Source organism: Panulirus ornatus, chromosome 17 (genome assembly GCF_036320965.1).
Source record: "Panulirus ornatus isolate Po-2019 chromosome 17, ASM3632096v1, whole genome shotgun sequence".
Lineage (NCBI taxonomy): Eukaryota > Metazoa > Arthropoda > Malacostraca > Decapoda > Palinuridae > Panulirus > Panulirus ornatus.
Window position 1 is genome coordinate 20,803,216 of NC_092240.1, and position 26,371 is coordinate 20,829,586.

At 38.3% G+C, this 26,371-nt stretch overlaps 1 protein-coding gene across 5 annotated transcripts in view; it reads left to right on the forward strand.

Annotated features, from left to right (window-relative positions):
* The window catches only part of LOC139754608 (uncharacterized), a 385,727-nt gene extending 359,569 nt beyond the window's left edge, over positions 1-26,158 (forward strand). For 4 of the 5 annotated variants that reach the window (XM_071672050.1, XM_071672052.1, XM_071672051.1 and 1 more), the window contains one exon: positions 19,208-20,529. In XM_071672050.1, the coding sequence (XP_071528151.1) occupies positions 19,208-19,884 (677 nt within the window). In that variant the 3' untranslated portion in view covers positions 19,885-20,529. Of the gene's footprint in view, positions 1-19,207 lie in introns of all 5 variants that reach the window. The other variant, XM_071672054.1, reaches the window with a different exon arrangement.
* Positions 26,159-26,371: the final 213 nt, after the last annotated feature.

The following is a 26,371-nucleotide window of genomic DNA, read 5'->3' on the forward strand; positions in this document are numbered from 1 at the left end:
ATAATGATCTCACCTTCCACACATTCTTCAACATTCCTAGAACCTTCGCCCCCTCCCCCACCGTGACTCACTTCCGCTTCCATAGTTCCATCCGCTGCTAAATCCACCCCCAGATATCTGAAACACTTCTTTTCCTCCAGTTTTTATCCATTCAAACCTACCTCCCAATTAACTTGTTCCTCAACCCTACTGAACCTAATAACCTTGCTCTTATTCACATTTACTCTCAACTTTCTTCTTTCACCCACTTTACCAAACTCAGTTACCAGCTTCTGCATTTCTCACCTGAATCAGCCACCAGCGCTGTATCATCAGCGAACAACAACTGACTCACTTCCCAAGCCCTCTCATCCACACTAGACTGCATACATGATTGCCATTTCCATCATTAGTGAGGTAGCTACCAGTCCAAGTCAGACCCTACAACCCTTTCCGTGGTTTACTGTGGATACTTCACATGCCCTGTTTCAGTCCACTGACATTACATTGACCCCTGTATACCACATTGTTCCGATTCACTCTGTCGCGTGCACACATTTCACCCTCTAGCCTGTTAAGGTCTCAGTTGCTCAAGTGATTTTTATGCCATCCTTCCATCTCCAGTTTAATTCCTTTGGTCTCCTTGTTCTATCCACTTCTGACTCATTTATCCTCTTTGTGAACCTTTCCCAACTTATTCTACCATATGTTCAAGCCAAATCAGCACACTTTCTTCAGCTCTCAAAAACACACTTTTTAATATCACATATCTCTTTTACCCTTTCGTCACTTCACACCACATATTGTCCCTGAACATTTCATTTCCATCTCATCCACCCTCCTCTGTACAGCCTTATCTGTCGGTAGCCCATGTTTGCATCTATATAATATTGGTGTGACTACTATACTTTCAAACATACTCATTTTTGCCCTCCCAGATAATGATCTCTCCTTCCACACATTCTTCAGTACTTCCAGAGCCTTCACCCTATCACCCACCCTATGACTCATTTCCTTTTTCATTATTCCATCAGCAATTTCAGAACCTTCACCCCCTCAGTCACCCTTTGACTCATTTACTCTTCCATAGTTCCATTCACTGCCATGTCCACTCCCAGGTAACTAAACTACTCCACTTCCTCCAATTTTTTCTCCATTAGTTCCATTCACTGCCATGTCCACTCACAGATAACTAAAATACTCTTCATCCAATTTTTTCTCCATTAATTCCATTCTTTGCCATGTCCACTCCCAGGGAACTAGAATACTCTACTTCCTCCAATTTTTTCTCAATTTAGTCTCACACCCCAGCTAACCTATCCCTTAACCCTGCGAAACCTATTAATCTCTGTTTATTCATGTTTATTCACATTTACTGTCAACTTCCTGCTTTCAACACACACTTCCAAACCCAGTTACCACCTTCTTCAGTTTCTCACTTGAATCTGCAACCAGTGCTGTATCATCAGCAAACATCTGAGTCACTTCTAAGGCCCCATCATCCCTTACAGACTGCATACTTGCCCCTCTCTCCAAGACTCACATTTACCTCCATTACCACCCCATCCAGAATCAAATTAAACAGCCATGGCAACATCAAACATCCCTGCTACAGACCAACCTTCACACAAAATCATTCTCTCTCCTTTCTTCCTTCTCACTTTTTACTCATACACATACCTTACTACCTTGATGAAAACTCATTGCTTTAAACAGCTTTTCTCCCATACCTTATATTTTTAAGATCTTCCTCAGGGCTTGTCTATCATCGCTATGGTATGCTTTCTCCCGATCCATAAGTGCCACATACAAATCCCTCTGTTTCCCCAAGTATTTCTCTTACATCCTTTAAAGCAAACACCTGATCCACACATCCTCTACTGCTGCTGAAACCACACTGCTCCTCCCTAGTCTAATGCTCTTACTGGTACTAGCTCACCTGAAATCTCATTTGCCATCTTTTTTTAGCCCCTTCACCTTCCTCTTGACCTTTTGCCACTTTCCGTCATACATCTTGTAATCATTTGCACTCCATCCCTGTAAGTACTGCTCAAATGCCTTTCTTATCTCTTTCACTAACAAATTCACTTTTGTCATCCCAACCCTCACTACCCATGCTAATCTGCCCACCTCCCATCTTTTGCATGCCATGTACATCTCTCACACATGCCAGCACTGCTTCCATAATACCTCTTATTCCTTACCCACCCCTCAAGGTTTATATACTTTCTCCTTTTACCATTCTGTGCTTGATCCTTCTTGGTGTTTCTTGACATAAGTCTCTTTTCCAAGTTCGCTTACTCACGACTCTTCTCATCACACACACACACACACACACACACGCGCGCGCGCGCGCGTCTGTGTGTAGGGGTACAAAAAAAGATGAGTGTTGTTACTACTCGTTGCTTGATAGTTGATGATGATCAAGTAAGATTAACATGGGGGCCTATAAGCCATGGTTTAAGTTAAACCCCTTAATGAGAACATTAATGACCCTACTAGGCCAGTGGACTGCCGAGCATACTGGGACCACAATATTGCTGTAGGCTGTAAAAAGGCCACAGATATTCTTACCTTTAATATCTAATTTAATAACAGTTGTAGAAATAATATGGCATGCATCCAGACACTTCTGCTAGTAATAACTAAAACACTCGAATTCACAAGTTTAAAGAAAATTTAGTTGATGAAGCTAAACACTTCAAAACAAGCAATACACTTTAATTCCTGCTGCACAGCATAACACTGACTAGTGGATCTGCTTAGTCACTGGTGTTAAAAGTTCACGTATGGGAGCATCATCTCGTTACATCATGTCCTTCCGGTCAATTTGATCCATACATACATGGGGATCTGGGCGTGTGGCAGTCCTTGCTGAGCAACAGCCAATGTCCCTCAGGTCAAGTCTGCACTTTTGACATGCAGCTCAGTGAACCCAGCATACATCCTTGGTGCAAGTCACTGTTTCCATACACACACCGCTAGGATTCTCCTGTGTTAGCGAGGTAGTGTTAAGAACAGAGGACTGAGCCTTGAGGGAAATCCTCATTTGGCCCCCTTCTTTGTTCTTTGTTTTAGAAAGGTATTCTTTCTCCCCTATCCCCAGGGATATATATATATTTTTTTTTCTTTTTTGTTGCTGTCTCCCGCGTTTGCGAGGTACCGCAAGGAAACAGACGAAAGAAATGGCCCAACCCACCCCCATGCACATGTATATACATACGTCCACACACGCAAATATACATACCTACACAGCTTTCCATGGTTTACCCCAGACGCTTAACATGCCCTGATTCAATCCACTGACAGCACGTCAACCCCGGTATACCACATCGATCCAATTCACTCTATTCCTTGCCCTCCTTTCACCCTCCTGCATGTTCAGGCCCCGATCACACAAAATTTTTTTCACTCCATCTTTCCACCTCCAATTTGGTCTCCCACTTCTCCTCGTTCCCTCCACCTCCGACACATATATCCTCTTGGTCAATCTTTCCTCACTCATTCTCTCCATGTGCCCAAACCATTTCAAAACACCCTCTTCTGCTCTCTCAACCACGCTCTTTTTATTTCCACACATCTCTCTTACCCTTACGTTACTTACTCGATCAAACCACCTCACACCACATATTGTCCTCAAACATCTCATTTCCAGCACATCCATCCTCCTGCGCACAACTCTATCCATAGCCCACGCCTCGCAACCATACAACATTGTTGGAACCACTATTCCTTCAAACATACCCATTTTTGCTTTCCAAGATAATGTTCTTGACTTCCACACATTCTTCAAGGCTCCCAGAATTTTCGCCCCCTCCCCCACCCTATGATCCACTTCCGCTTCCATGGTTCCATCCACTGCCAGATCCACTCCCAGATATCTAAAACACTTTACTTCCTCCAGTTTTTCTCCATTCAAACTTACCTCCCAATTGACTTGACCCTCAACCCTACTGTACCTAATTACCTTGCTCTTATTCACATTTACTCTTAACTTTCTTCTTTCACACACTTTACCAAACTCAGTCACCAGCTTCTGCAGTTTCTCACATGAATCAGCCACCACCCACCCACCCACCCCCATACACATGTACATACATACACGTCCACGCACGCAAATATACATACCCATACATCTCAATGTACACATATATATACACATGCACACAATTCACACCGTCTGCCTTTATTCATTCACATCGCCACCTCGCCACACATGGAATAACATCCCCCTCCCCCCTCATGTGTGGGAGGTAGCGCTAGGAAAGGACAACAAAGGCCCCATTCGTTCACAGTCAGTCTCTAGCTGTCATGCAATAATGCCCAAAACCACAGCTCCCTTTCCACATCCAGACCCCACGGAACTTTCCATGGTTTACCCCGGACGCTTCACATGCCCTGATTCAATCCATTGACAGCACGTCGACCCCGGTATACCACATCGATCCAATTCACTCTATTCCTTGCCCGCCTTTCACCCTCCTGCATGTTCAGGGCCCAATCACTCAAAATCTTTTTCACTCCTTCTTTCCACCTCCAATTTGGTCTCCCACTTCTCCTTGTTCCCTCCACCTCCAACACATATATCCTCTTGGACAGTCTTTCCTCATTTATTCTCTCCATGTGACCAAACCATTTCAAAACACCCTCTTCTGCTCTCTCAACCACGCTCTTTTTATTTCCACACATCTCTCTTACCCTTACATTAATTACTTGATCAAACCACCTCACACCGCATATTGTCCTCAAACATCTCCTTCCAGCACATCCACCCTCCTGCGCACAACTCTATCCATAGCCCATGCCCCGCAACCATACACCATTGTTGGAACCACTATTCCTTCAAACATACCCATTTTTGCTTTCCGAGATAATGTTCTCGACTTCCACACATTCTTCAACACTCCCAGGATTTTCGCCCCCTCCCCCACCCTATGATTCACTTCCGCTTCCGTGGTTCCATCCACTGCCAGATCCACTCCCAGATATCTAAAACACTTTACTTCCTCCAGTTTTTCTCCATTCAAACTTACCTCCCAATTGACTTGACCCTCAACCCTACTGTACCTAATAACCTTGCTCTTATTCACATTTACTCTTAGCTTTCTTCTTTCACACACTTTACCAAACTCAGTCACCAGCTTCTGCAGTTTCTCACATGAATCAGCCACCAGCGCTGTATCATCAGCGAACAACAACTGACTCACTTCCCAAGCTCTCTCATCCACAACAGACTTCATACTTGCCCCTCTTTCCAAAACTCTTGCATTCACCTCCCTAACAACCCCATCCATAAACAAATTAAACAACCATGGAGACATCACACACCCCTGCTGCAAACCTACATTCACTGAGAACCAATCACTTTCCTCTCTTCCTACACGTACACATGCCTTACATCCTCGATAAAAACTTTTCACTGCTTCTAACAACTTGCCTCCCACACCATATATTCTTAATACCTTCCACAGAGCATCTCTATCAACTCTATCATATGCCTTCTCCAGATCCATAAATGCTACATACAAATCCATTTGCTTTTCTAAGTATTTCTCACATACATTCTTCAAAGCAAACACCTGATCCACACATCCTCTACCACTTCTGAAACCACACTGCTCTTCCCCAATCTGATGCTCTGTACATACCTTCACCCTCTCAATCAATACCCTCCCATATAATTTACCAGGAATACTCAACAAACTTATACCTCTGTAATTTGAGCACTCACTCTTATCCCCTTTGCCTTTGTACAATGGCACTATGCACGCATTCCGCCAATCCTCAGGCACCTCACCATGAATCATACATACATTAAATAACCTTACCAACCAGTCAACAATACAGTCACCCACTTTTTTAATAAATTCCACTGCAATACCATCCAAACCTGCTGCATTGCCGGCTTTCATCTTCCGCAAAGCTTTTACTACCTCTTCTCTGTTTACCAAATAATTTTCCCTAACCCTCTCACTTTGCACACCACCTTGACCAAAACACCCTATATCTGCCACTCTATCATCAAACACATTCAACAAACCTTCAAAATACTCACTCCATCTCCTCACATCACCACTACTTGTTATCACCTCCCCATTAGTGCCCTTCACTGAAGTTCCCATTTGCTCCCTTGTCTTACGCACTTTATTTACCTCCTTCCAGAACATCTTTTTATTCTCCCTAAAATTTAATGATACTCTCACACCCCAACTCTCATTTACCCTCTTTTTCACCTCTTGCACCTTTCTCTTGACCTCCTGTCTCTTTCTTTTATACATCTCCCACTCAGTTGCATTTTTTCCCTGCAAAAATCGTCCAAATGCCTCTCTCTTCTCTTTCACTAATAATCTTACTTCTTCATCCCACCACTCACTACCCTTTCTAATCAACCCACCTCCCATGCTTCTCATGCCACAAGCATCTTTTGCGCAATCCATCACTGATTCCCTAAATACATCCCATTCCTCCCCCACTCCCCTTACTTCCATTGTTCTCACCTTTTTCCATTCTGTACTCAGTCTCTCCTGGTATATATATATATATATATATATATATATATATATATATATATATATATATATATATATATATATCTATATATATATATATATATCAACAAAGTAGCACCAGGAAACACATAAAGAATGGCCCATCCACTCATATACACACACACACACACATATATATATATATATATATATATATATATATATATATATATATATATATATATATATATATATATTTTTTTTTTTTTTTTTTTTTTTTTTTTTGCTGTCTCCCGCGTTTGCAAGGTAGCGCAAGGAAACAGATGAAAGAAATGGCCCAACCCACCCCCATACACAATGTACATACATACACGTCCACACACGCAAATATACATACCTATACATCTCAATGTACACATATATACACACACAGACACATACATATATACCCATGCACACAATTCACACTGTCTGCCTTTATTCATTCCCATCGCCTGCCTTTATTCATTCCCATCGCCACCTCGCCACACAGGGAATACCATCCCCCTCCCCCCTCATATGTGCGAGGTAGCACTAGGAAAAGACAACAAAGGCCCCATTCGTTCACACTCAGTCTCTAGCTGTCATGCAGTAATGCCCGAAACCACAGCTCCCTTTCCACATCCATACCCCACACAACTTTCCATGGTTTACCCCAGACGCTTCACATGCCCTGATTCAATCCACTGACAGCATGTCAACCCCGGTATAACACATAGATCCAATTCACTCTATTCCTTGCCCGCCTTTCACCCTCCTACATGTTCAGGTCCCGATCACACAAAATCTTTTTCACTCCATCTTCCCGCCTCCAATTTGGTCTCCCACTTCTCCTCGTTCCCTCCACCTCCAACACATATATCCTCTTGGTCAATCTTTCCTCACTCATTCTCTCCATGTGCCCAAACCATTTCAAAACACCCTCTTCTGCTCTCTCAACCACGCTCTTTTTATTTCCACACATCTCTCTTACCCTTACATTGCTTACACGATCAAACCACCTCACACCACACATTGTCCTCAAACATCTCATTTCCAGCACATCCACCCTCCTGCGCACAACTCTATCCATAGCCCACGCCTCGCAACCATACAACATTGTTGGAACCACTATTCCTTCAAACATACCCATTTTTGCTTTCCGAGATAATGTTCTCGACTTCCACACATTCTTCAATGCTCCCAGGATTTTCGCCCCCTCCCCCACCCTATGATTCACTTCCGCTTCCATGGTTCCATCCGCTGCCAGATCCACTCCCAGATATCTAAAACACTTTATTTCCTCCAGTTTTTCTCCATTCAAACTTACCTCCCAATGGACTTGACCCTCAACCCTACTGTACCTAATAACCTTGCTCTTATTCACATTTACTCTTAACTTTCTTCTTTCACACACTTTACCAAACTCAGTCACCAGCTTCTGCAGTTTCTCACATTAATCAGCCACCAGCGAACAACAACTGACTCACTTCCCAAGCTCTCTCATCCACAACAGACTTCATATTTGCCCCTCTTTCCAAAACTCTTGCATTCACCGCCCTAACAACCCCATCCATAAACAAATTAAACAACCATGGAGACATCACACACCCCTGCTGCAAACCTACATTCATATATATATATATATATATATATATATATATATATATATATATATATATATATATATATATATATATATATATTTCTTTCTTTCATACTATTCGCCATTTCCTGCGTTAGCAAGGTAGCGTTAAGAACAGAGGACTGGACCTTTGAGGGAATATCCTCACCTTGCCCCCTTCTCTGTTCTTTCTTTTGGAAAATTAAAAAAAAAACTGAGAGGGGAGGATTTCCAGCCCCCCCGCTCCCTTCCCTTTTAGTCGCCTTCTACGACACGCAGGGAATACGTGGGAAGTATTCTTTCTCCCCTATCCCCAGGGATATATATATATATATATATATTCCTCACGTGTCGTAGAAGGCGACTAGAGGGGATGGGGGTGGGGGGCCAGAAATCCTCCCCTCGTATTTTAACTTTCTAAAAATGGGAAACAGAAGGAGTCACGCGGGGAGTGCTCATCCTCCTCGTAGACTCAGATTGGGGTGTCTAAATGTGTGTGGATGTAACCAAGATGTGAAAAAAGGAGAGATAGGTAGTATGTTTGAGGAAAGGAACCTGGATGTTTTGGCTCTGAGTGAAATGAAGCTCAAGGGTAAAGGGGAAGAGTGGTTTGGGAATGTCTTGGGAGTAAAGTCAGGGGTTAGTGAGAGGACAAGAGCAAGGGAAGGAGTAGCAGTACTCCTGAAACAGGAGTTGTGGGAGTATGTGATAAAATGTAAGAAAGTAAATTCTCGATTAATATGGGTAAAACTGAAAGTTGATGGAGAGAGATGGGTGATTATTGGTGCATATGCACCTGGGCATGAGAAGAAAGATCATGAGAGGCAAGTGTTTTGGGAGCAGCTGAATGAGTGTGTTAGTGGTTTTGATGCACGAGACTGGGTTATAGTGATGGGTGATTTGAATGCACAGGTGAGTATGTGGCAGTTGAGGGAATAATTGGTATACATGGGGTGTTCAGTGTTGTAAATGGAAATGGTGAAGAGCTTGTAGATTTATGTGCTGAAAAAGGACTGGTGATTGGGAATACCTGGTTTAAAAAGCGAGATATACATAAGTATACGTATGTAAGTAGGAGAGACAGCCAGAGAGCATTATTGGATTACGTGTTAATTGACAGGCGCGCGAAAGAGAGACTTTTGGATGTTAATGTGCTGAGAGGTGCAACTGGAGGGATGTCTGATCATTATCTTGTGGAGGCTAAGGTGAAGATTTGTATGGGTTTTCAGAAAAGAAGAGTGAATGTTGGGGTGAAGAGGGTGGTGAGAGTAAGTGAGCTTGGGAAGGAGACTTGTGTGAGGAAGTACCAGGAGAGACTGAGTACAGAATGGAAAAAGGTGAGAACAATGGAAGTAAGGGGAGTGGGGGAGGAATGGGATGTATTTAGGGAATCAGTGATGGATTGCGCAAAAGATGCTTGTGGCATGAGAAGATTAGAAAGGGTAGTGAGTGGTGGGATGAAGAAGTAATATTATTAGTGAAAGAGAAGAGAGGGGCATTTGGACGATTTTTGCAGGGAAAAAATGCAATTGAGTGGGAGATGTATAAAAGAAAGAGACAGGAGGTCAAGAGAAAGGTGCAAGAGGTGAAAAAGAGGGCAAATGAGAGTTGGGGTGAGAGAGTATCATTAAATTTTAGGGAGAATAAAAAGATGTTCTGGAAGGAGGTAAATAAAGTGCGTAAGACAAGAGAGCAAATGGGAACTTCAGTGAAGGGCGCAAATGGGGAGGTGGTAACAAGTAGTGGTGATGTGAGAAGGAGATGGAGTGAGTATTTTGAAGGTTTGTTGAATGTGTTTGATGATAGAGTGGCAGATATAGGGTGTTTTGGTCAAGGTGGTGTGCAAAGTGAGAGGGTTAGGGAAAATTATTTGGTAAACAGAGAAGAGGTAGTAAAAGCTTTGCGGAAGATGAAAGCCGGCAAGGCAGCAGGTTTGGATGGTATTGCAGTGGAATTTATTAAAAAAGGGGGTGAATGTATTGTTGACTGGTTGGTAAGGTTATTTAATGTATGTATGACTCATGGTGAGGTGCCTGAGGATTGGCGGAATGCGTGCATAGTGCCATTGTACAAAGGCAAAGGGGATAAGAGTGAGTGCTCAAATTACAGAGGTATAAGTTTGTTGAGTATTCCTGGTAAATTATATGGGAGGGTATTGATTGAGAGGGTGAAGGCATGTACAGAGCATCAGATTGGGGAAGAGCAGTGTGGTTTCAGAAGTGGTAGAGGATGTGTGGATTAGGTGTTTGCTTTGAAGAATGTATGTGAGAAATACTTAGAAAAGCAAATGGATCTGTATGTAGCATTTATGGATCTGGAGAAGGCATATGATAGAATTGATAGAGATGCTCTGTGGAAGGTATTAAGAATATATGGAGTGGGAGGCAAGTTGTTAGAAGCAGTGAAAAGTTTTTATCAAGGATGTAAGGCATGTGTACGTGTAGGAAGAGAGGAAAGTGATTGGTTCTCAGTGAATGTAGGTTTGCGGCAGGGGTGTGTGATGTCTCCATGGTTGTTTAATTTGTTTATGGATGGGGTTGTTAGGGAGGTGAATGCAAGAGTTTTGGAAAGAGGGGCAAGTATGAAGTCTGTTGTGGATGAGAGAGCTTTGGAAGTGAGTCAGTTGTTGTTCGCTGATGATACAGCGCTGGTGGCTGATTCATGTGAGAAACTGCAGAAGCTGGTGACTGAGTTTGGTAAAGTGTGTGAAAGAAGAAAGCTAAGAGTAAATGTGAATAAGAGCAAGGTTATTAGGTACAGTAGGCTTGAGGGTCAAGTCAATTGGGAGGTAAGTTTGAATGAAGAAAAACTGGAGGAAGTAAAGTGTTTTAGATATCTGGGAGTGGATCTGGCAGCGGATGGAACCATGGAAGCGGAAGTGAATGATAGGGTGGGGGAGGGGGCGAAAATCCTTGGAGCCTTGAAGAATGTGTGGAAGTCGAGAACATTATCTCGGAAAGCAAAAATGGGTATGTTTGAAGGAATAGTGGTTCCAACAATGTTGTATGGTTGCGAGGCGTGGGCTATGGATAGAGTTGGTGCGCAGGAGGGTGGATGTGCTGGAAATGAGATGTTTGAGGACAATGTGTGGTGTGAGGTGGTTTGATCGAGTAAGTAATGTAAGGGTAAGAGAGATGTGTGGAAATAAAAAGAGCGTGGTTGAGAGAGCAGAAGAGGGTGTTTTGAAATGGTTTGGGCATATGGAGAGAATGAGTGAGGAAAGATTGACCAAGAGGATATATGTGTCAGAGGTGGAGGGAACGAGGAGAAGTGGGAGACCAAATTGGAGGTGGAAAGATGGAGTGAAAAAGATTTTGTGTGATCGGGGCCTGAACATGCAGGAGGGTGAAAGGCGGGCAAGGAATAGAGTGAATTGGATCAATGTGGTATACCGGGGTTGACGTGCTGTCAGTGGATTGAATCAGGGCATGTTAAGCGTCTGGGGTAAACCATGCAAAAGTTGTGTGGGCCTGGATGTGGAAAGGGAGCTGTGGTTTCGGGCATTATTGTATGACAGCTAGAGACTGAGTGTGAACGAATGGGGCCTTTGTTGTCTTTTCCTAGTGCTACCTCGCACACATGAGGGGGGAGGGGGATGGTATTCCATGTGTGGCGAGGTAGTGATGGGAATGAATAAAGACAGACAGTGTGAATTGTGTGCATGGGTATATATGTATGTGTGTGTGTGTGTATATATATGTGTACATTGAGATGTATAGGTATGTATATTTGCATGTGTGGATGTGTATGTATATACATTGTGTATGGGGGTGGGTTGGGCCATTTCTTTCGTCTGTTTCCTTGCGCTACCTCGCAAACACAGGAGACAGCAAAAAAAAAAAAAAAAAAAATTATATATTATACTTGATCACCTTTTCCTGCATATGTGAGTTACCACCAGGAAACAGACAAAGAAAGACCAGTTTCTGTTAAATAATGGAGGCGTTACCCAAGATCTTTCTAAAGACTCCTGCAGACCAGAGCTGTGCTACTTCCAGTGGCAGGAAAATGTAGACCTCTTTGGAGTAAAAAACTATTTGACATGACTGCACACCTGATCCTCTATATATGACCTTTGTGACTTACGACCATCCATACATACAACCAGAAAAAGAAATTAAAATGAAAATAATGAAATATGAACTAAAGAATCTAATAAAATGTAAAAAGAAACTACAGAATCATATAATAAAGCTGGTTGATAAAGAATGAGATAATCATGATAGAAATTGAGTAGAATAAAAGAATCCTGTACAGGTATATGATGTTTACATGCCAAGCTGACATGCATCCGACTTATGTCCATTTTGAGATCTGAATGGTCTGTCAGACTGGAACTGACATATGTTGGGGATGGGGTGTACTCCCAAAGATTACTGTAGTTGCCAGAAGCAACTTTATGATGATAATGTTGATAGCATGTTCACCATCTTCATAACATCCAAATATTTTTTATCTAACTTTCAAGGGTATTGTTCTCCTTTAGTTTTTATGATCCAGAATTTCAGACGCTTTACTCTTCCTTTTTTGCCTTAGTAAATAGCACAACATCCCCACATCTTACACAAAAGTGATTTGATTTTAAAACAACTGCAACTTTTATCAAGGATTGAGTATGAAATTTGGCTTTGATGTAAATTCAGACGAACTCTATTCAAAACAAATTGAATCTTGGACTTCCTTTAGTTACAAATGGAATGATGTCTGATGACTTGTTAACAAGTACTCAATGATATGAAATGTCTTTAATTTTAGCTTCAGTTTTCTTCATAACACTCATCTCAGGCACAGACAGAGAGGTGAAAGTACATTATAGTGTTTTACAACTTACAGTAGAGTAAGATAGTACTACCAGAAGAAAAAATGAAAAATTAATTACCTGAAATATACATGAATGGACAGAGGGAGCTTAATGGAATTCAGTGAAGAAAATTTTGAATAAATGTGATGGAATGATAAACAACAAAGCAGTGACACCTTACTAGAGACTTCTAGGAAAAGATTCTGAGAGTAAAGAAAATTTTAAAGACTTGAGATTTATCATAAATGAAAAAGCTGGATTATGAAGATCACATTGAAAAAAACTGTACAGTTGAGTCAGGTAATGAGTAATATGAAATGAAAACTTTTATTCTAAATGGGGGAAATCTGATGATAGAAATATTCATTGTACATATACAGGAAGAAAAAGATTTATTCTTTTGTGTTCTGTGTATGGTAATCAAGTCTGAATGAGGGAAATCTAATGATGAAAATATTCACTGTACATATATAGGAAGGAAAAATGTATACTTCTGTTTTGTATGGTACCTAAGAAAACATGCTAGAATTGATAAAGTGAAGAGACTTCAGAAAATCCCTGCCAGCAAAATTGAGGAAGAGCAGTTAGTTATTGCCATGAAAGACTGAAAGATTTACAACTACATAGAATAAAGAGAAGAGAAAGATATAACATGATTTATGCATGGGGATAAATTTAAGGAATTTACAGAAATATATTGTAACTAGGACTGAAAACTTAACAAGGAAACATTATATTAAGTTTTCAAGAAGCCTTTATATAACAAAATGACACACATCTATCTATCTGTCTGTCTATATCTCTGATGCCCATTCTTTTTGGGAACTCCTTCATGGAGGTGGCCACAGCAAAAGTCTCCATTACCTTGTGAACTCCAGTGCCACTTCTTTTTATTTTGTGCCTCTCTTTCAAAAGGCAACTGGCAGAGACCAACTCCAGCAAACACATCAAAATTATACAAAAGCCCAACTAAAAATAATGGTTTGAGAAAACAAAAGGAGTGCACATAGAAGCCTTTAAAACAATATCAGACAAATTGATAAAATCAGTTCCATATGAACCCAAAATTGAGGAGTATGCAACATGTGTAGGAGCAAAGAGTAATAATATTGTTAAACAAGCAGCATGTACAGTAAGTTCTTTGTGCTAGTCATGCCTAATGGTAAAGATCTTGTAGCTACTCATAGGTAGGAAGTTAGGTACATTAGTTTCTCTTTTTTCTTTTTCCCTCTTGACTTTGCTAAGGTATTTGATAATGCATACCATAAACTTTTGTTAGATGATTTAGTGAAGCAAAATGTAAATTTTAAGCTAGCATATTAATCTGGGAGTGAATTTTTGACAAAGAGAACATTCTGTAATGTATTAAACAAAAACAGCTGTTTCTTTTGAAGATGATCTCATGAGATGTGCCACAAGGAACATTATTAGTTTCATTATTTTTCATAACTTAGTTAAAAAGGCAAGTACAGGATGGTGTTTAGAAGATAATGCCAGAATTAGGAAGATGTTATGACCAGAAGATAAAGAAAAAAATTGATAAAGATTTGCATTACAGGTATAATGAACTGATCAGAGATGAACTTAAAAGAATGCAGTAGAAAAAATAAGTGAATAAATCATGGAATGATTTGCAGAAACAAGTTGACACTTTACAGGGGACTGACTAGAGAAGACTTGGTACTGAAGAAAATGTCAGAGACCTCTGAATTATCATAAATGAAAATCTGGAATTTGGAGATACTGTATTGAAAAGTTGTGCCTGCAAGTCAAGTAGTAGGTGGTACAATGACAAGAACTTTCACCATGTGAGATAGAAGTCTAATAATAGAAAATGAGTACTGCTGTCTTTAATATTCACTAAGAAAACAAGCTGAAAATGATAAATTTGAGACAATTAAAATGCAATATTAAGAGAACAGAGTATGTGGATTGCCATGAAAGCTTGAATGAATGTGAACTTATTCATAAAAAAATAAGCAAAAGAGATATGATGACGTATGCATCCCAAGAAATTGAAAAATTGGAGAAAATGCACCAGGACTAAAAATCATAGTATAGAAGAAATATAGCAATTCATTCAAAAGAGATTCCTTGTAGTATATTGGAAAAGCATCAGACAAAAATATGATAAAAGTTTGATAAAAAAGTCAGAGAAAATACTTATCATACTTCAAATGATGAGAACTAGTGAGTACAGAAACCTTAAAAACAAGGCTACTGAATATCAGAAAACAGTTCTTGATGAACCTAGGATTGACAGATTTGCAATGTGCTTGGAGAAGTGTAACGGAAATGTTAAATGAATAGCTTACATGGTGACAAGTGTGCACCCACCCTGCCTCATTGCAGAATATTATAGACACTCACAAGTATGTAGGTACTTTCACTTTTGCCATTTTCCTACATATCTCCCCATACCTCGCTGGTTCACTTTTGTGTTAGTTTGAATTTAAGGCTGTACAAACACTCTATTCCACCATCACCTATGTTATTTATGTAATTATTGCTAATAGCTTTTGTATAGATTTAGAATTTGTGTTCAAATGTTTTTTTTAGATTGTTAGAAGTACTGTAGCTGACTTTTGAAGGCTCATTGTAAATAGTTATATATTTTCAATGAGTATAAAGTATGTACAGATAACGGTAGCAAGGATGGGACATTGTAATGCTGTGTAACTAGTGGATGGTTATTTGTGAAATAGTGCAGGGTTATATTTTTACAAGGAACGAGGTATGAATGAGTAGTTAGCACTACCTGTGTGACTTATTTGTGCAATTTTAGGTTCATGTAAACAGACCATATTGAAAACTGTTTTAAGGTATTTGATATCTATGTGCAGCAAACATTTTGACGTAAATTGTGATACTTGTACTAATAAATTCTTTGTAATCTCTTCACCTTTGAAATATAGAAATTTTTCTTTAGGATCACTAAATGTTCATCTCATTTCATCTGGTAATTTGTTGCTTTTTTATATTTGTTTCTTTTATTCCATTATCCATTACCATATTGTCATGCTACCCCAGTTTCTTTCATCTTTCAGTTGTTTCTCACTAACCCAGTTTCTCTCATGCTTCAAATCCTCATTTGTTTCATCTTTACTTTTCTCATTTATTGTAAAGTACAACCAAGTAATACTGTGTTAAAGTTGATTGATTGGTTTTGAGAAACTTTGACCGCAGATTATTGAAAATAGGATATCATCACATAAGTTCCTCTCGTAGTAAAAAAAAAAATTAAGCAACTGATTTAGCAGTAAACTCTGCACGTATACCCATGAAAAAGGAAAAGATTCTATACTCTTTTTAAAAACATGTAACTCAGACATCTTTTTCATCACCCCATGAATAAGATTATTATAACAGTATGCCTACTAGAGGTAATGCAGGCTTAAGTAATGTTTTCTGTCATTAAAGGCTATTGGATCATGACTATTTGATAATTTTTTTCATATTGATTGCAGTATGTTCCAATTGCTTCAAAAAGATATATCACATTCCCAAACATTCTTCCCACTGATCTAAATCAGTATGATGAACTGTCAGTCTGTATATGTTAAATTTTGGGAGTTTAGAGTAATTTACTAAATGGTTATATTTTACTGCATGTGGAAATCCTCCATTGCTGCAGAATTAAACAGAAAGCTGGAAAGTAGTATAATTATGTTGATGTTACTACACTCCCAAATGAATTTAACAATAGTTCAAGCATTTACATTTGCATGGTTCCAGAGAACGTATCCCCTTTTCATTTGTCCAAGATTTCTCAGTATTCTCAAATAATGGTTTATTTTCATACATATTTGTTATTCCCGCTCATTAATTTGTTGATATTATGTTGACTGTCATTAAAGGGTTATTACAACCTTATGTTTCTTTGACCTCCTTCTTTTAGTTAACCCTCTTCATGGGTTAATATTGATTCATATCATAAACTTCAAAGTTTCACTAGTTTATAGATATTCATGAAATTGATTACAGTACCCATGCATATATTTCTTAAACATAGTTAGTTTGTGTTTTTAATCCATTCAGAACTTATTTTCAAGTGCAATGATATATTTTGAATTCTTTTAGAATTACAATATTTTTTCCAGTCATTCAGAATTTCATTCATATGATATTGCAAACCCCAATAAAGCAGTGTTTAATTTATTATGGTTTTTCATGTTTAGCAACAGCAAGTTGTCTTGATTGTTGTTTCTATACAGATAGTTGGAATTGCACAATAAGTACAATATATCACTTTGAGTGATTGGTAGTATATAAGATAGTATGATTTTTTTTTTTTTATATGTCATACTAGGCAAATACGTTGATTGCATTAATGAAGAGGAACCATAACTGACTCAGTGGGGATATCTAAGTATGTCTACTGATTTTATTAATTTTAGGGTAGATCTTGGCTAGAGTATAGTTGAAGAGTAAAACAAACACAATTTTGGTTACCATAACATGAATATGAAATCTTATGTCTCTGATGGAAAGTATTTGCATACTCTACTTTTTCCTGAAAATTTCAGTTACAAAACCAGATCATTAGTGGCAAGGAAATGCATTGGTGAGAATGATGAGTAGATATTTAGCCAACTTATGTAGGTCAATGTTCTTTTGTCATTTCATTTTTCTGTGATTTGTGAGTAATAACTCAAAAGCTGATGAAGCTACAATCAACAATCCTGATGTTGTAACACATTCAAACTTGGTTTTGTAAAAAATTCATCCAGAAACTTCAGGTCTGCGTGCTTTTTCTTGCTATAATACAAAGTCAAATAAAGTTGCTAAAGGTACTGCTAGGTTTATTGTATAGATTCAAGGTTCTTAGTCAGGATATACTTCATAAAAGATAAAGCTGGGATTATAGACTTGGTGTACAAATTATATCTATGCTAATTTTAAGTGCGTGTGTGTGTGTGTCTGTGTGTGCATTGCATTTTCGTATTAAGAAAAGGAAAATTAGAAGTGTGAAACCTGGAATATGAATTCATCTTTAAAGACCCTGGTGAAGTTATACTTCATGCATGTATGAAAAGCATAAACTTGAGAATTTGTTGAAGCAGTCACACAAAATCAAATGAAGCTGATAAGAGCTTTGTCTATAATTTCATCTTGAAATGAGCCTATATTTTGGATGTACTCATGAAAGATACTCATACTAATCTTGTGAATAGATAAGTCCAGGACCAAACTTTGCTGTACTGCTTTGTGCCATGCTTGGATAAAACCAGAATCAAATTTGGTCATGTTGTACTTTGTTGTACTTTGAAGGTCATCAGTCAAAAATTGTGAGCCCTGCACCTGAGTGCATAGAGTCTAGTATGCAACTTTTTTTTACTGTGTATACTTACACTTGATCATTTGAGGAAAATTTAATTTCCACCTATGAAATCATAAGTCGTGTAGTAGAAACTGTGAAAGAGATATGTAAAAACATTATAGAATTGTATTTGAAAAGATGAAATTTACAGATTGGGCTTTAGAAAAGTAACCAGAAACTGAAATGAACTAATGTTTTGAGGAACATATTGATCAACCTTTTTCTTTGAAGAGAGGAGATGGTCAGTAACCTACCTATTTCCCAGTTACCTTTCCCTTACCCAGTGATCTTGGCCTCCTGTCTCCAATATTTGATGTCTCTTGTCCATATTAACTAGTTATGTTTTGTAAATGTTGACATAAAAAACCTTAATAGTATTATTTCATATTGCTAATTTAAATGTAACTGATATGGTACTCAGCAATTACTTCAAGAAATTATTTTTAATCCTAGGTTGTTCCTGCTTTTTAGCATGCTGCTTTCTGATACAGAGTTTTAGCATGATTTAAATCTTCTAGATTTCTTTACTGTACATCGTTTGGTAGCTTTAACTTCTAAGTGTTACTGCATAATTTTCATTACACTGTACTATGTTTTCTTTTCAAAAGGAATGCAACTGAAGCATCATAATTTATTTCCAAAAAGTATATCTGTTATTGCCATGATTTAGAGTATTATTATATTCCTTAATTAGCATGTCATTCATGAGAATTGCATTCTATAAGACGACACTTTTGTAGATTATTTGCTGCTCTTGTCTCTTTTGAGCTATTGAATACCTATTGTGATTGCATGACTTGGCCTCTGGTACTACAGTAAAAATTCTAGCCTTTGAAAACCATAGCTGAAGCTGATATTCTCACGTATTGTGGTGCTGGTAGTGAAGAAGATGCAACTTCAAACGTTAGGGGCACAGAAGGTGATGGTATTGCTCATGTTGGCTTGGCCATTGCTGACACAGTGTCTCTGTGTTTCAGGCCATCATACACCCCAGGTACCTACCTGTGCTGCATCCCCAGGACGGTCTTATGATCCTATAACCCATATATCCTCACCATCCCCATCTCCTTCATCATCATCCTTGCCCTCATCTCCAGTTCACCACCTAGTATCTCCTCCTTCCCCAATTTCAAAGCCACCACCAGACCTTATATACCTGTCTGGATTGAGAGGAATAGGAATGGGTTATTCTCAGCCAGTAAGCCGCCTGGAGTTGCTGACCAGAGCTTTGACCCACCGAGCTCTAGCTGACACCCATAAACCTGAACATCGCAGTATTCTCCCACTTAACCTCACCTCTCTCGGTCCTTTTCGGCACATGGATACAAAACCTGTCCCAAACCTGAACAGCTCATACCATAGCAACAACAGGAACAACAACAACAACAACAACAACCTTACAAGTAGCACCAATAGTGGGGGATCTGTTGGTGTGCCAATGGTGCAAGCAGCCAGTAGCACTAACGGAGGATTAATGCACACCTGTCATCGCTGCGGCAAGGGCTACGGTGTGAGGCGGTCTCTCCACCGCCACCAGAAGTTTGAGTGTGGTGTTGAACCTAAGTTCATATGTCCAGTATGCAACAAGAAATGTACACATAAGTTCAACTTGAAACAGCATATGTTATCTCATCACAAATATTCAGTACATTAGATTATTTTCAAAATCTCATATCACTGTGATTTAGACACATTTATGTATTAGTTAGGGTATTTTACTTCAATGTCTTGTTTGCTTTACAATGTAACCACTGATCTCATTTGTGTTCTAGTTCCCTGAATCTTTGAAGGTCAAAGACCTTTGTGATATTGTTGTTGTTAGTACTTTTTTATGCTTTTCCAATACTATATTGTTCACTTATGTTTCCAAGTTTGCTGGTCGTGATTAGTCTGTTTAGGGTTCTGAAATTTCATTGTTTTGTTTATATGCCAACATTGCATGGCTTTGTTGTTATCCCTCCCACCCTGACCCCTTTTTTGGCTCTCTCCTGACTGGCTCTCTCTGCATGACAGGTTCATTTACTTGGTCTTCTCCCACTGTAACTAATTACATTTGGAGAAGAATAATGGATGACCCCAAACTGCTTCTGTTGGAGTAATGTAGAGCTAACCTCTGCACACCACCTTGTCTACCTGCTAACCCCTGTGTTTTCTTGCAGATTACTTGCGTGCTTATAACCTTGTGAGAGCTGGTTTCCCTGGCCTGTTGCCCCCCCGGGTGTCCACGGATATCCTGGCCCGTCCCCCCCCTATAGGCCTCCCTCTGCTCCTCAAAGGCCGAGAGAAAGCCAGCCCTAAATCCATGTTGGGCTACCCCTTCTCAGAAAGCCCTAAACAATTTGCCTGTGAGAAGTGTGGTCGCACATATGCCTCAACAGGTAACTTAAAACGGCATAAGAAATATGAGTGTGGAGTGGAGCCTCAGTTTTCTTGCCCAATCTGCAAGAAAAAATTCCAACACCGTCACAGTGTAAAAATCCATGTGTTCTCCACACATCGCAGTGAGGCAGGAGAAGGTGGCCCTCCTGATGCAGCCAAAGATTCACCTGCAATCTTCCCCACCTCTGAAGGAATGGCTGCTGTAGGACCAGGACCATGTAAAGATGAGTTCTTCCCAATTCCTCAGGAGGCCAATGCACCCACAACCCAAAATCAGGATGGTTAGATGTGAGCTTGATAAGTATATTATGGTTAAAAGCAAAGTTGAAACATTTGCAAAAAGATTGCTGTAATTACTGGAGAGCATGATGGAATATTTCAACTAGAAATGTGGAAGGCAGTATGGAATATATCAATTAAAAGAATGGAAAGCAGGAAGGAGTATTTCAACTAAATATGTGCCTGAACCCCAGTTATGCTCAGGGGTAGAATATTATGTATCCAGATTTTTTATGTAGTTGAATTAGTTTTCTGAGCATTGCAAGGTTTCAGATGGGGAGAGATTCCAATCAACTTAAAGCCGAAGCTTTCATTGAAATGTATCCGTTAAGTTAGATTGTTTCCTGAAATGGAATGGTAAATAAGATGTTGTTAGATACTGCTTGTAAGGTTGAAAATGCACACACAGAATGAGAATTTATTGTATATTCATAAATTACATTGAAATTAAGGAACCTGATGCTTGTCTGTGATGTAATGCTGAACTAAGGTTATTGAGTTCACAGTGACAATAATAGATAGATAGCCAGTATGAGTACAGTAGGATGAAAATGACTACTGTTATCTTCTTATTTCAGTCTGTGTGTGCATTAGTTATGTACTGCCAAACTATAATGAAATGTGTATGAATATCCAAGTATTTTATTGGAACTGTTCTTCACTTTTCAACTTTGTAATTCAACATTTCTGAAAAATTAAAGATTCATATGAATAGGCTTGGAAACATAAAATTGACCATAATTCAGCATTTTGCTCACTTCAGTATTGCACTGAATGGGAGTTCATGCTGCAACTTCAAGCACCAGTTCCTATTGGCAGTGTATTTCGTGTAATGTACTGTATATCTCTATGATTATTGGTTAATTGTTGTGAGGTTCAGAGTGTTGATGAAAGCATAAATTTAGTGTATATTCACTAGTGGGGGCATGTAGACAGAGGGATGTCTGATTTTGTATTTCTTTGCCATCTGTTGTGCATCAACCACTACATGGGGTACTATGAAATTATATAAAGGGAAATAGAAGACTGACACCCCTTTGGCTATGTTTTAAGTGAATGGAATGCTATTATCAAGATTTCACATTTCATGTTAATATCAGATTATTCAACAGGCAGTGCAAGACAGGACTCATCATATTCAAACATACTAAGGATTCCTTGAAAGCTTGATATATACATAAAGCATGAAGCAGCATTATCGTGCCCATTCTCTTGTGGTGACTCAGGGATTATTTTCTTTACCAATCATGGGCATAGTTTTTGATCTCTTGTAACCTTTATTTGGAATGACAGGCTACTAATATTGTAAGACTCAGGGTACAAGTACAAATGAAGCCACTGTCAGTTTATTCCATTAAAGTAAACATAATGCTGCTGCTAGAGTAGGCATTGAATGTAGCACAGATACAGTCAAAATACTTATGTGCCAGTATAGATTTACCAATAGATTTTCCTTTTATAAGTGTGTTGTAGGTGCTACATAGTCAAGTTTAGTGTCAAACATCACATTCTCAGGGACTGCATGCATAACCAATACACAGAGTTGTGATAGACTCGACAACTGGTGCCTGCTTATTATGGCCAGACAGCCTTAGAGTTGTCTGTGGCTCCTTCCCAACCTGCTGATCCTAGTCAGATTATGAATCCTAGGGTGCCACAGCCATTTAGAATTATTTTATATATGTTAGAGGAGTGGTTGTGGCATCCCATTTTTAAATAGTATTTGTATCAGGGCATATTATAGACCATTATATTTGCACATTTGTTAACAGAAATGTCTGGTAGTTAGACAATCAGGTTTGAAGGATTTCTCTGGTGGTTAGAGCTGAGCCATGATGTAAGCGTCCATGAAGTTTATTTTTGCTCAGGAACCTGGCTTATTTGTAGCTGCCAGAGGAAATCTTTTCTTGTTGGTATGTATTTGCATTATCATAAGCTCAATAGCACAGTATATAATGGAATATTAATGCTAGTTACTGTTTATTGTGAAATGCTTTAGGCAAGGTTCCATTACAGTCTGCATATAAAATGGTGTACAGTATTGTAAGTATTGCACCTAATGTTACCTTGTCATAAGCTCTCTGTTAAATGAATTACAACGAAGAGTTCCTCAACATTGTGAAGATTTTTGCAACTAATACGGGTATAATGCAGGTATATATTTGTCAGAGTCTAGCACCACTCTATGTAACTGTCCTGTCCTGTACTGCCTTGCAATGTTTGTTTATATGATTCCAGCCTGTGCCCCTCCAAGAAGTGATAAAAAATACTAAAAATATATGATGAAACACTTAACATTGAATTGACCATTACTGTGCTTTTCAAGTCATTTCTTAAAAAGTGGTTAATGAAAATTTTTTGTTGGTAGTACCATAAACCAGCTGATCACTTACTCGAGCTTATTTGCACATTGATTTGATTTATGTAATTTGAACACTCGGATATGCAGTACAGTACATGAGGCATTCAATGTCTGGAGTTTCAGGATAGTTAATGTATAGTTGATCATAAATTTCATCAGTTTAAAAATACTTCTATTGTTTCATTAATGTATAGACTATTTTGAGTAGTATTCAAAACTGGTATGCCTTATAATGAAAGTTCCTGATGCTAGGATAATTTATGAGTTATGAATGTTTTAAAAAATGCCAAGCGACCACCAAACATACTTCTGATGCATATGAAGGTGCTGATATAACAAAATGCTCAGGCCAAGTGCTTGGTTATAAATGATTTGCTAGCCATAAGATGAATTTATATTATTTCCTTATTCCTGAAGATAGATTAACAAAAATGATACAGGATAACTATTCAGGGTAGTCAGAGAAATTAAGAGTATGTGCCAATTTTTCACTGTAGTTCTGATTACCTTAAAGTTTGAGATCAAATTTAACCAGCCATTTTGTAACTGTAGAGAAAACCACTTACCACAGCTTAATGAATAATGGCTAATTAGTACAACCTGACTGCAGTACAAATAAAGCTTGTGTCAATCTTGTTACGATTGTTCAGTATTGATTGATGTAATATTTATAACAGGGCATCTAGTACTGCTCTATGGCATTGGTAACAAGAAAAGTTAGAAGGCATTGTCTGACCTTGGAGGGGCCAAGAAATCATCATAGAGATGATAATTAGTAAGTGAAATATTTCTCCTGTGAACTGGGACTGGCCTCTGAGCTCATTAAGTTATTCCTTGTCATAATGTAGCAGTGAAGTACATGCTTCAGGACACAACTTTATGAGTTTTTGAGCTAGTTTCATTTTGCCCACATGATTTAACATATTTCAAAGTTCCTTGTATATACTAACACATTTTAAATGGTAAATATTTAGTAGTATTCAATTTATTTGTTTGTTTATTTAGACAGACTTCCCTGCCAGAGCATTACATGTGTGAAGTAATCTCTGATATGATTTTTATGGATAGGTTAGTGGAAGTATTTCCTGTTGTGCTTTTATCTCTACATATTTATTCTTTCAACAGTATCTGTAGGTATGGTCCAGATTCTGCACCCTGAAGTGTTTACTTTTTGCACCTGGATTAGGTGTTAACAGTTCCCAATTAATGTTAGTTCCTTTATATTGATGGGTCGTTATCAGAGGAAAAAGTACAATATTTTCATGCACAGTAGTATTATGAGTTTTGGTTAGATATCCTAGAAAATATGTTTTATACAGTGATTTGATTAAGTAATGAAAAGTTCCTGTTCTTGAAAAAGGAGCTTTTGATACCATAAGATTAACTAAAGTATATTTTTACCTGCCAATGAATAAAGATTAATTTTTAACGGAATTAACCACTTGAAATCTATAATAAAGAAATAACCCATATGCCAGTATATTGGTCAGTGCTACTTTATATATTGAATTGTGTTTCTGTATTTCTGTAAAGTTTTAAGTACTGTATTGCATTCCCTATTTCAGACGTGTCCACTGTAAATTACCCTTAGTGATAGTATTACAGGTAGTGTAATTCTGTTGGAACAGCATATGGTAGAGCTATTATAGTTGTTCAGAAAATTGAATAGCATTATATTGGAACATGATACGTTCATGTAACTTAAATAAAATGCACATACAATGGAATGATAAACTACCAGTGTCTACACATACAAACTGAAAGCATATTGATATTATACAGTTATTTTACTTTTTGTTATTTTAGCAAAAGATATATCGCCATTTTCAACAAAGTGATTTTTTTGTAGTTACTCTACATTACAGTTATATGTCCTGCCAAACATTCATTTGTATATTACCATGATATCAGCATGCCTCAGAATGCCTCAGTCAGCCATATTCAAGGTATATTTTGTTACGTTTATTGTTACTACTTCTCTGACATGTAAATGAGGTTGGTTCATGTCGCATTAAGAACATTTGCCATGTTATGCAGTTTGTGCAGATGTTTAGTATACTCAAAAGAAGAGGGTATCAAATAATGCAGAGCCTTGAAATCATACCCCATGATGCACCGTCAGACAACTGTCCACAAGTATTACAAATGTACCTGTATTTGTAATTCCTTTAATGTAAAAATCCGCAACTATTTAGGAAAAGATATTGTAATAATAACCAACACATTTGCTATCCACAGACAAAACAAAGACTCGGGCATCCTTCCCAGGAGTTTATATGAAGGCATTTGTCAATCTACCTCAGTTGTGATTCAGTATCATTTTGGATGCTTTTGTGTAAACTGTTGGTTTAGGTTTTTGGTGGCATGAAAAATTACAATCTTCTATATACCTCATCCAGGCAACAAATAGAGCATACCACCTCATTCAAGCTTGATAGAATAGATTAAAACCTGCTTCTTACAGATCAACTTTTGTAAAAACCTCTCAATAATGTAGTGATATATGACACTGATATATATTGTCATCCAGTAAGCCTCAAGAATTAGCATCTACTGGTAACACTTTCAAAGCCATATGCAGTAAGGAAGTTTTACTGGATTGGAATTACAGAGACATGCTAGTTCTGGTAGCCAGTGATGGAAGCTTGAAGGATAAAGCTATCATATAAATGAGCACCAACTCCATTATCATTTCTGACAGTTAGTTTACACGTGTTTATGCAATATATAGAAATTGTGGATTTTTGATATTACCAACAGAGAGGTTACAAGTCCTATGTGTCTTCCCCGCTGATGTCATCACCGTTGTAGCTAATGAGTACTATGAATGCATGGTGGTAGGGCATTATTTTTATAGTGTGGGCAGTTGCCACTTTACTTTGCATTAATAAAAATATCATGTTTAGAATGTTTTGGTTTGATTTTCCTTTCAGGTAATGTTTTAACATATTTTTAAAAGAAAATTGAATATGCAGCAAAATATAGTATGCCATTGCTTTTGTATAAAGAAACTGCAGTTAATACTTTTGATGCTGTATTAGTTATGTGATTGTAGGTATTATAAATTACAAACTTCACTACAGATGAATTCAATAAATGAATAAAAGCAACATATGAAGGG